The 12,257-nt window shown below is 40.1% G+C and overlaps 1 protein-coding gene across 1 annotated transcript; it reads right to left on the reverse strand.

The window, feature by feature from the left end:
• Positions 1 to 2,010: 2,010 nt before the first annotated feature.
• LOC128727515 (oxysterol-binding protein-related protein 9) lies at positions 2,011 to 3,517 on the reverse strand. Its single transcript, XM_053821433.1, has 5 exons — positions 3,190 to 3,517; positions 2,994 to 3,086; positions 2,750 to 2,924; positions 2,300 to 2,435; positions 2,011 to 2,232 (listed from the first exon to the last, which is right to left on the reverse strand). Exons 1-5 carry the CDS (start codon positions 3,500 to 3,502, stop codon positions 2,011 to 2,013), a joined length of 939 nt encoding a protein of 312 aa, XP_053677408.1. The 5' UTR covers positions 3,503 to 3,517.
• Between the last annotated feature and the right edge of the window lie 8,740 nt (positions 3,518 to 12,257).

Below are 12,257 nucleotides of genomic sequence, written 5' to 3' on the forward strand. Positions count from 1 at the left end.
ACATAGTTTGTCGCTATAGAATTAAGTATTATGTGTATGTGTCTATTTTTTTCTTTTTCCATATTCGTTATAGCCTTTATTTTGAATGCATTCTATATATTATCGTCTATAATATTTCTTTACGTGATTACTGGCCTGTTATGCTTTGATGTATAGCGTAAGTATGCGATGTATCTTTGTTACTGTTATTTTTTAATTTTTGTATTTATTTTCTCTATAACAAGCGCATTAGATTTGTTGTATTGTATTGTATTACATATAGTTTGCTTTGCTTCGGGGTTTCAATCATTCACGCTACCACATAATAAGTCGTCAACTTTTTAAGGTATTCATAACAGCTTTCGTGTGCTACACGAAGTGAATGTGTATAATATAAAATTACATCTTGTGTACGTACGACATTAACAGTGAATGATCATTTTAAGCTTGCTTGTTAACCGTGTACAGTGTTCGGAAGATGCGGTGCATATTTCTAATCCTCTGCATATTTACGAATTCCCACCTAGTTTGTTCGTGTGTGTTATATTCATCGGTAGAAAATATGTTTGCTGTTAACATGAACATGAACAATTTATTTTTGTTCTTGAGTCATCAAATGTCAGAAAATATTAACTGAGTCCTTTATTTTGCCGTTTTAAACATTTCTATCTTAACAATCCTTCATTAGCTTCGTCTTAATCTCTGTTGGCTTATCTATATTGACCATATTCTGATCGGACAGAATATTTTTTAGTTTGTTTTATGGGTAGGACTTGAAATGAGGAACAGCTCTAAGTTACCTTTAGTTTTATTTTCTTCTTCCCGATCCTTACGACACTATAGAATTGCGGTTTGAATTATCATGTAACAGGAGAAGTGTGGTGTTCATGCATAGATTCTCTCTATATTTAATTTTGTGCATATCACATTCTTTTGTTTTTTGTTAGTTACCTTTAGTGAGTTCAATTTTTCCCTTTTTGCTATAACAATATTAGCCTAAAGCAGAAAATTTCAACATAACATTTACTGTTTTCTTCTGTTTAGCTATTGGCCGATTGAGGACACTTTTAAGTGCATGATGCAATGAGGAAAGGCAGTAGCGCTTAATCACGAAAACAAAAGAAAATATTAAGATGATTAAGTTATGATGTTTCGACCAATCAATATCGAATAATGGGAAAATGGGATGTAGGAAGGAATAAGCTTTCACAATTAGGTAAAAACAGACAAAAATATTTTTTTCTCGTTACCCTCATCCATTTGAAATCATTGACTATTGACGTGAAAGACATCCAAAAAAAAAGAAGAGAGGATATTAGGATTTTGTGAATGTTAAAGGCCTATTTTTAGTCTTCATCTTCATGGCTGAAAACAACATTGAAAATTTTGTCAAAATAATAAAAGAAAACCTACTTTATTCTTTTCTTACTTCATGATTGGGCTCTTTGAAACTTATATATATATATATATATATATATATATATATATATATATATATATATATATATATATATATATATATATATATATATATATATATATATATATATATATATATATATATATATATATATATATATATATATATATATATATATATATAATTTATATATATATAAATTTAGCAGTTATATTCAAAGTCTCGCTTATATACTAATGCCATCATTGTTGGTGGAGCAATGTTCGTTTGAAGGCTATCTTTTACTGTCCCGTTTTTCCAGTGTTAACCTGTGCAGCAGTGGATTGGTGTAGATCCATGATTCACCTACACTCTTGAAGTACTAAAACCATGCAAGAAATACAGAAAATGTCACCAAATGCCATCAAACGCCGTCTTTTCGTCTGCAGAATGGTTCTTACTTTTGTTTCCCACTCGCCAAACGTTTCCTTCCGCTCTTTTGCTTCTACGCGTTGTTTCTGCTCGACCTGGAACTTTGCATTCGTTGCTTTTTCGATGTCGTTCATTCTGCATTTTAAAAACATGAGATCAATTAAACCATCATTAATGCAAAGTAGGTTTCTTATGGAAACTTACTTTAGACCAGCTGTAACCTCGCGCCATACCTTGCGCGATTCGTGCTCGTCCTGTTCCGCGACCGGACGCACCTTCTTCTTGAAAATCGGTATGCTGTTCACGTCGACGAACGTTTCGAACTTGGAAGGTTTGCTACCGTCGTTGAATTTGTACTCCATTAGGCCACTCCATTCGCCGCTGATACTGACAAACGATTTCTTATCGTTCGGTGAGTAGATCTGGCAAAGTATAGAACGTATTTTTAATTGCAAGCAACAGTAACATATGACAAAGGTGCTCGCTTACCTCGCCCTGTATTCTATTCTTTTTACCACCGTAGAATGGTTTTGTGATGAAGTCGATGTCTGCACGGTAGCCCGTCTGCGGGCAGGTGATGGTTATCGTGCCGCCCAACTCGATCCATGGTATTGTTAGGATGGATCTACGGAGAAGAACCAGTTTCAGTATTACTATTATTGCTACATGGCTCTGAAAATTACAAAACAATACTGAAACTAACGAATATATAACAGTAATTAATAGCTTCACTCAATAAAGTAGATATATGAATATCGATCGAACGATATTATTGGATTCGAATCTCGACCGACGGCTGTAACAAAGAAATTCCAAATTGCAAAGTTTTAGCTTAGCTTAGCAAGACAGACATTGACCGTACATCGCTTATTGAGCCATTTTAAAAAAGAAGATAAAATATAAAAAAATATGCACCCTCTTGCTCGAATTTTCTCTTACCTTCCGTATCCGTTAGGGAAGGTCACGATGTATTCTTCGTTGAGATCACAAAGCGTAACCGTACCCTGCCCGATGTTGTGCACACCTATCGAAAGCCCTAAAAATTTTGACTTCGTCCAGACGTGGGCTGCGAAGCTGATCTTCTTGTTGTGATGCTCGGCATAGAATGCTGATACTTTAGGTGTAAAGCAACGAAACGATGTTTTAACCTGCTCTTTCATGTATGTTAGAAGGTTAAGCTTACTTGGGGGATGGTGTGAGACCTGCTCAGCTATAAATGTTAATTGATCCCTGCGACACCACGGCACGGGTCCATCTTCAACCTCCACATTCGATACTTCGTCACCAGTTGCTAGAAAAAGATAACACAAAAGATCAAACACAATTAAGAGCATCTGCAGGACATCCTAGAAGTTCTAGTGAAAAGCTAACAAACTTACGCATCTCCGGAATGTCCCAGTGGCACTGGAAAATTTCACCAAGGATCGGATTATACGGTTTCTTCGCGACAGAACTTTTGCGACCGGCATGATACGCGCTCAAATACCACCGTACGACCTGAATCATGCGCTCTCGCGGCTCCTTGAGATCCGCTATTCGCAAGAACAGATCCGGATGTGCAAAGTAGTCGGCATACATCTCGAGCAGTGAACGGCGCTCGAGGATGAACGTCGGCAGGACGACTTTTGTTAGGTCCATGCCGATTTTCACCTGCGATAGTAGATGTGTAACAACCGAACCATGCGACTCCATCGACAAATCGTTGTCGGATTCGTCTTCGTATAAGGCATCGTAGTCGAGGGTGCCGTCGGTGCGGATAGGGAGTACTTTCGAGTCGTACGATTTGTGGGGAACACTGGAAGAGAGAGGACCTTTTGGAGATTCCGATGATACCATCCACGACCCGGCACCATTGTTCCCGGCGACCAGACCTGTCGCACTTTGTCCGGATGTTATAGAGGTGCTATTGGAGTCAATGAGACTGTCGTGTTTATTAAGCGACGCACCCGTGCTGTCCTCCGCTGACGCATAGTGATCCTCTACCGGCAGTCGAGCCTCAGAGATGTTGCGAGTGTTGCTGAAATAAGGAAGACGCAAATGGGTTGATTGACATAAGAATAAATGTCTGATTTCATGCAAGTTGTAAAGTTTAAGATAAATTTTTATTACATTAAAAGAATAAGTGAATTGATAATATGATAACGATAATTGAATAATAGAACTGCTCAAGTCATACACACGTAAAACTGTCAAAGAAGAAGTAAGATGAGAACAATTGAGCAATTGCAAAGCAATTATGACAAGTCCATACAATCGCATATCAATGGATCTATTGAGCAGATCCAAAAGGAGGCTGTACCATTGCCACCACGGATTAATCCTCGCTTGACATCCTAGAAAACATGTGAACATTTTCGTTCACTGCTATTTAACAATGACAGCGAGAACATTTATGGTAAAGCAAAATGTTACTGAAAGATTCTCATAAAATTGCAACACACCCCATATGCCTGCCCATCGCTAATCCCAACCGTTACTCAAAAAGATGTGTTACATGGAAAACATCGTAAAAACCTTAATGAACATAAAGGTTGTGCTGACGCGTTTATTGATAATTGGTTTTTGTTGCTTTCAGATTACTTCGGTACTTCAAGGAGTCATTTTTTCTTGAATTGCTATTGGATAAATACTTTCTCTTAACATCTAAATCGAACGGTTTGGTCTATGGCTGAGGTTTCAGGGAGGATGGCAAACGGATATAAATAAAACCTTCCCCACAGCTGACGAGCGTTGCATCTGCATTTTTCTAACATTCTGTGCATGACGTTCTCCGTAAGAGACCAAATGAAAAGGAAAATTTTAACCTCAAGCAGAGATACAATCATCATTGCCGAACGGCGCTGCAATTGTGGTACATTTGCAGTATCGTAACAACCATTTATTACACGAAAAAAAACCGTAATGGCTGGCTTTTTTTAATGGCGCCCAGTCAAGCTGTAACTATATATTTATACCTCTTTTATATCTTTTCACATCTGTTTTTATTTGCACATTTTTTTAAATTAAATTAAATATATCAAATTTGTCTTTTTTTCACGGGTATCAACAAATACAAAGGAAATTTGATGTCATATCGCGTGGGGTAGCAGGTGACGGAGAGATCGATAGTGATTCTCCTTCGACCACTATATTCGTGCATTTACCTATCCGATGCAACGCTACTAGTGCGCCGAAAGGAAAACCTTTCTGCCAGTGACTTGAACATGATTTTATGACACGTGCGGGACGTCTCTGGTTGTTTGTGGGATTTTGTGTCCGGCGTTGGGTTTGAACTTGTTCCAAAAACAGTAGGAAAAACACAAGAAAAGCGCACTCACATCGATACAGAAGGCTCTACCTCCCACAATGTTAATAACTCGTAACTCGTAGCATTTCTATATTGTAGAATATTGCTTCTGATTTTCACAGATCACATATATTTTGGTCACATCGTTACAATTATATCATGAAGGCTTGGGAACTTTGATTATCATTGCCATCCTTATTGCCGATGATTTGGCTATCGAAATAAAAGGATTCATTTCTCGTCAGAGCTTCTGCTAGCCCTCGTTCTTTCTCACTCTTGCGTGACGTACGAGGAAAGTTTGCTCGGTTGTCGGATGGTGTGAGTGGAGTATTATTTTTTCGGCTTTTTCAATAGAAAATGCAAGTTATTTTTAGCACATTCTAAAGACTTTGATAGTTTACGCTATGTGTCGTGTTCTCAACCGCGACGGAAACCATAACAGACGATGCACTAGGTCTACCACATACGCACTAGTATACAACTCACTCAAACTCAAAGAGAACCAGCTCCGCTAAGCCATGTCAAAGTGGCCATCCTTGTTGATGTTTTTTAATCGATAATGGAAGTACTCTGCTATGTAGGGCGAATGAGCCCCAAGAACAATATACAAGCAAAATCTATTTTTCATTCACGCTGTATGCGCATTTGGTTTCGTTTCCTCGTGTCGCGTGGATTGGCAGATATATGCATAGCTAAGGTGTTTATGGTAGCAACACGGCGTACCATGCCACTGGTACAATAAGGCATGATGCATAGCAAAACACAAACATCGCATTCGTACACCGACCGATTTGTTCTTGTTGGCTGGAAAAACACAGTTTTATAGGCCGGAGATTTCCCATAGATGCTTCTTGATTCGTTGTAATTTTCATAGTTGGACTTTTCTTTTGATATAAAAATCTTAAGAATAGCGATTCCGATTCTGTTAGCATCTTAACTAGTGCTTCCGGTACTATTTGCTTACGGATTTAGCCGCACGCGGTTTCTTTTTTGTTTTACTTTCGATATTTCACGAATACGCTCACCATGGAAGACATCGATTAGAAAAGGGTGCTATCTGTGCTACTCACTAGAATCCGCCCCATTCACTAGCAATAAGGAAAGCATAGAATTGTTAGAGGATGTACAACACCAAAAAACGATTCCGTAAAAAAAACTCCTACAACCCGCACCAAACAGGGCAAGAAAACACAATAACTTCAATAGTAATAGCAGCAGTAGCACCGAGTCGTCGTAGAAAGCAACGAAGCGCCAGGTCACGCTCCTGGCGTACGTCTGACAACCGCGGCACGATGCCCCACAACGTGTCACAGTAGCCCACCTTTCGAGAGATCTGGATCAGGTTAGCAAGTGCCGGTTGCCTCGAGAATCATCGCAGGCAGCAACACCGAAGGAGCCTATTAGTGTACTCCTAGTTCAAGGCGTGCTCTCTCTGAACCATAGTCGAAACGATGGGTCGCTCTCTCTCAATTTCTCTCCGTCGTAGTGTTCTCTGTGTGACTGGTAGAACAAGGCGATGTTACGGAATGAGGAAAAAACTGCGTTTGCCGCAGTTTTTCCGGGGAAGATGAAAATATTTTGCCTTCTGTCTGTCGCTCAATTTTTACAAATACGCAAATTCTCTAACTATTTTTGAACGGCATGGTAGAGATGGAAGGCGATTCGATCGACAAATTTTCATCGTGTCTTTGTTAAATTTTCTTACATCATGAAATGCATTTCCCGGTGGTGTCACTCATACGCGTTTGATTTCGTCGTGTCCAATCGTCTTTCGTCGTATCTTTTGTTCGGGAGAATCTGATGAATAATTTAACCCATAACGAACGTATACCAAAGACCCCAATATGCTACAATTAATGCCACATACTACAGCGAACAGAATCCTAGCGTTTATAATTTCCATACACAGCACCACTCAACACATACCAAAGCTTGTGTTGATTTGCATGAGAACTTTGCAAAAAAGATTTCGGTTCACGTAACTTGTAGTATGTAGAATTACTAAAACAAAAGCGAAAGTAATATTTGAAAGTTTAGGCTGTCCTACGATTTTAGAAATTTATTTTTATTTATAAGATTCAAATGCTTCTCCCCCGTTCAAGTGTACTACCGATTACAAACGTACAAGCTCTAAATGCATATAGAAACCAACTACTAATCACCGTTTCATATGAGAACTAAAGCACAAAATTGTAGGATCGAGGTTGCGGGAGCTACATAACAAGCACGACCACCGATAGTATACCATTTTTATAAATTGAGGTCAATCAAATTGAAGTAATTCTGCTAAACAAAAGTAATTTACATTCAAAAGTATTTTTACATTATAACACGCTGTACGTTTCACAATAAAAAAAAGTATTCTGAACCGATTGAACTTTATTGGAAAAAATCTATTGAATATTGAAATATATTACGATTTCTTGTTTAACATTTCATATTTCAATTGAATTGGACAATTTCAGAATCCAACCGACGTTCGGTATATTGCAAATCTTGCACTTGAATATTGAATTATCTATCAATAATGAAACATCCTAGTTTTACACAATGTCACTTTTTCCTTTCATTTCACAGCTCGCGGCATCAGTATCAACGTGGTAAAATCGGGCTATATCAAGACTTGGAACTTGAAGTGAAAATGAAAAATAGAATTGTTTTCACACAATTTAAAGACTCTCGACTAGTGTCGATTAACAAAGCGTACGGTTGGTTAAATCATTCACCTACATCAACAATATCGAACATGATATATATGGGACATTTTTTTAAAGTTAGCCTTTATTTGATGGTAACATAATACATGGAATGCCCGATTTTGCATGTCTACAACATTTGTCTCTTGCATGGCATCAGCTGGTGGCGACAAACTTAAGCCCAATTATCAGATACAAGCCGAACGCGAGAGAGAACAAGATAATCGAGGGATAAACCACAAAAGAGAGAAACGCACATGTTTGCATTCTGTATTTCGAAGTTGAGGGTCGGGGTTGGTGCAATGTGGAAACACTCTACCATGAGTACTCGGTGTCCCGGTGTCTTAAACTTTGCCGCCTTAACAGAGCTTAGGAGGCACTATTAGAATACCAAAGGCAGGAAAAGTTGACATCCCAGATTCCCTTCCATTCACTTACCTGGTCGGAGTGTTTAGTTGACTAGAGGTAAACGGCGAGTCATTCGCATCGAAAAAGTCGTCTTCGCCCTCGGAGCTCGAGTAGGATGTCTCCGGCACTGTGGAGAAGGTATGGATCGGTTCGGTTATCATGACGATGCTTGGGCGCCGTCTTCGACGTCGCCGCCGATTTCGTTTTGCCGTCAATGCATGCCGCGCAAGGTACAGCAAAAATACAATGACCAGCGCCGCAAGGAAGCCACACAGCAGTACACATGTACACTCCAACTTTTCGCCCTCGTCCCAACGGGCTCTTGGTTCCACCACACTCGATGTATGCCAGTGCCACAGGTATCTTCTTAAACAAGGCGGCGCGTTAAGGATATCCGGAGAAGAAATTCTTTCGATTTCACAAAAACGTGTTTTTGCTCCAGCCGTTTCGATAGCTCACAACTAATTTAATCCTCCGGTTCAGCTCTATCCCGGGGCAAATTAACCGGTCTACTTACACTACCTAAAGCCGGCTGCTGCGAGGATACGACCGCAGCCTCAGTCGTGAGTTCTACCGTCAACAACCTGCACATACACAAACACTGCGGGCAGGAGATCTCTCCGATCTCCGATGAAGCATTCCTATCCAAAAGACAACTACGTCCAAAATCACTCTCATCCGCGGTACCGTCGCACTCTCGTAGCGAATAACACCAGCGCGGATGTTTCAGGAGCATGAATCTCCGATCGTCATTGTCCCTTAATCATCTCACCAACTTTCAACCATCATTTGAAAGAGGCTGCCAATAGAAGCACATTTATTTTATACCTCTTACACTTCCTAATCCTATCAAATCGAATGCCGCATCAGCAAGCTAGCCTAAAATTATAAATCTTCATAAAATCTGGTGGCCGTTATTGATTCGGAGGGGTCCGTACGCGCTGGAAAAGGAAACGGTACTACCAGTCGCAACATTAATTGGCGCTCGTTGTAATCCCCACGGTAGTGGTGCTTTGGTGGTACACGCCATTCAGAAGTATCTGCTGGATTGGAACGTCTCTCGCAAACTCTCACGCTAGTTTCGAACGTTCTTTAGCAAGACTCGAGAAGCTCCAATTTTGTGCTCCTTTGCTAATGCAAAAAAGCCCTTCACTATACATCTCTCTATCTCCGGCTGTCTCGTTTTCTATGCTGTGTACACTTTCCTTTAGCTCTCTGGAAAAAGCACACTCCGTCTACTAGTGTGCGAATATGCTGCAGTATTTCGCTAAAATAGATCGATATCCACGTGATTTCGTAGGAGCCTTTACGCACTACCCAGCAAAGCAGTGTGGCATGGTCGTCAGGACACATAAAAAGAGAAAGAGCAAGCAAATGAGAGCGCGCGCTCAAAAGTACCGTGGAAATGCGAGCACACCAAGCAACGGCCAAATGGGACAACATTGGCCTGTTTCAGTTTTCTGGCATTTAGTATCGCATTACACAGTCCTATGTTCACACCCGGTGCCGGTCGCTGATGAGTTTCGCGTAGAGCGCACGAGAGGCACCGACCTAAGGCCATACCGAAAGAGATAAAGATCGACGCAGTGTTTTATTCCTAACTCTAGGACTGTAGTGCTTTAAACCGAAAAACCAACACACTAAGCTCCTACCGATACTAGCTTCCGACAGTATATAACTGGTAAAGGGCCATCTTCTCATGGGCTAGCTCAAGAATCATCGATCCTGTTTTTTTAGAGTTAATACTCGGTACAAGCTGTACAAAAAATGAGACAAGCGTCTACGCGATAGTTTAAAAAGTGGTGTTTTTCTGTTACGCACGATGTGAATTGCATTTAGCATTGATGGAATAAAAGAATACCCATCTACCGACAAAAACTTCAATCCACCGTCGCATTGTTTGTGAGTTGTCTTGGAAATGTTGCGCAACTAAGCATTTTAGTTGGGCTCACTAAAAAAGGATCGAGCACCTCTCACTGGCGGTGCTAGATGTATCCTGTAACGATCGGGTTCGTTATAATCCATCGATCGATCGAATAGAATCGATTAGCGACAAGCTTTCAAACGAATAGAGTTTCTCTTTGCAATAAAATGGGTAGGTAGTGATTCCAATAACTGAATACGACCTACGATACATGATTCAGGATCCTAGGAAATTCGTTGTTCACAGATGTGCCTTTGAAAGTCATAAAGGTAACCCACGCTCATTCGCGGTGCTGATCATAGTAAAACTGCTATGCTAAGCAAAGACACTAACAGTACTGCACATCGTGTCGCGTACATACCGCTGATAGAAGCATGTGTTATGTTGGCATGTCGTACACTTTCTCTGCACTCGTCGGCAACTTCGATGTCGGTGGGTAGCGAAACAGACATTATACCCGTAGAGAGACCTATGGAAAACCGCAAAGAAACAAAGCTTTGATTTAGTGCCAATGGAAAGCGGTTGTTCGCCGTCAGTAGGGTTCGCACCTGTTTCGTTGAGTTCTCTATCGATTTCGGGTTTACATGATATTGGACCTTGGTATATACCGTTTATAGGGTTTGCAGTATTCTGTGGATTACGAACCGTAGTATTTGCAATGATTGCTATTTGGACAGAATTCCTCCTTTTCAATAGGCTTACCTTTGCTATTTGTAATAACACTATCGAATGTTTAATGTTATCTAGCATAGCCTATTTTAAATGAAACATAACATAAACGGGGCTTTAGTGTCTAATGATTCCTTTGTTAATATCACAACAACTTACATTCGCATGGTCGTTGATGTATTTCAGACCGTTTCCTTCCTCCGTATCTCCAAGTGTCTGTTGTCTTTCTACGAGTTTCTAAAAACAATTTTTGAAGACATCATTATCATCTTTTATTTACTTTGGTAAACGTGAGACAAAAAATGCATTTGTCTTCACCTACCGTTGTTTGATCAATCATCAATTGCAGGAACACGTCAGCTTCCGTTACCTTCCGGTCGAACTGCACCAGATTGTTCGAGCGACGGGTGCTGGTTCCGGGTGTGCCACCCCCAGCTCCACCATTGCCACTTCCCAGACCACCCAATCCGCCGCCCATCGCACTGCTCTGGGCGCTACCGTTTCCGTTGTTGTACTGCTGGTCCCACAACGCCCGGCTGCGGTTTGCATGTCGCAGTATCGAGTCCTCCAAGCGACGAACCCATTTTTCGCGTTCCTCTGCATCGCGTGCCTGATATTAAATTATTTTTTATTTTCATTTCATTGCACACCGATGTACACCGATGGGTGTGATTTATTTTGGCATTTATAAGCATGCCGCCGTACTATGCCAATATGTAGCGAATACAGTATTGAAATAATATTCTGAAAATCAATCATTCTCCAACATGGCGTCCCTCACCGTCCCCGAAAAGGCATAGATAAACCACTTACTTGAAAATGAAACGTCTTGTGATCAACGGTAATTGTGAATGTGTTAACGTCTTGATCGTCTATCCCAATGATGGCGCCCTTTAGCCGCACACATCCACGTCGGACACCTTTCATCATTTTTTCCTTTGACTGAAAAAGCAGAAAAATACCACTAAAAATTATGATTCATACAATGTTGTGTCTCATATTTACAATGAACACGCACTGCGTCTTGTGATAAAATTCATGTTTGCTCTCATTGCATAACATATTCAGTCTAACCTATATAGGAATCTACAAAAGGGTCTTCTAATTAACGAATAACGTGTTTATCGCTATTTTTTGTCATTGGTCTCCACCAATCTAACTAGCGAATATCAAAGCCGGGTAAAACTGAGGAAGCCATAATGTTACAGACTTAAATTGCTAATTCATTTTTTTGGTAATTAGAAAAACAACATGTCGAGCTAGTTTACCCCTTCTAAATATACCTCTGATGCAGGAACATCGTTGATCGATCGATCAGTTAATTATTGAAGTTGGTACGAGGCAAAACACTTAACTGAATTCATGAATGTTCATTTATGTTCTACACAGTTGTTAATGTTGATTTTTTTTCCGGATTTGATGATGGCATGACTGAATGTATTCAAGACGTTGGAACACATTAAT

Source organism: Anopheles nili, chromosome 3 (genome assembly GCF_943737925.1).
Source record: "Anopheles nili chromosome 3, idAnoNiliSN_F5_01, whole genome shotgun sequence".
NCBI lineage: Eukaryota > Metazoa > Arthropoda > Insecta > Diptera > Culicidae > Anopheles > Anopheles nili.

Excerpts from the sequence above, each read along its gene's own strand:
- LOC128727515 (XM_053821433.1), bottom strand. The coding sequence starts at position 3,502 with ATGGAGTCGCATGGTTCGGTTGTTACACATCTACTATCGCAGGTGAAA. Across the intron at positions 3,087-3,189 it reads CTGGGACATTCCGGAGATGC|TATCGAATGTGGAGGTTGAA; the intron begins GTAAGTTTGTTA and ends CTGGTGACGAAG. Across the intron at positions 2,233-2,299 it reads AGAATAGAATACAGGGCGAG|ATCTACTCACCGAACGATAA; the intron begins GTAAGCGAGCAC and ends ATACTTTGCCAG.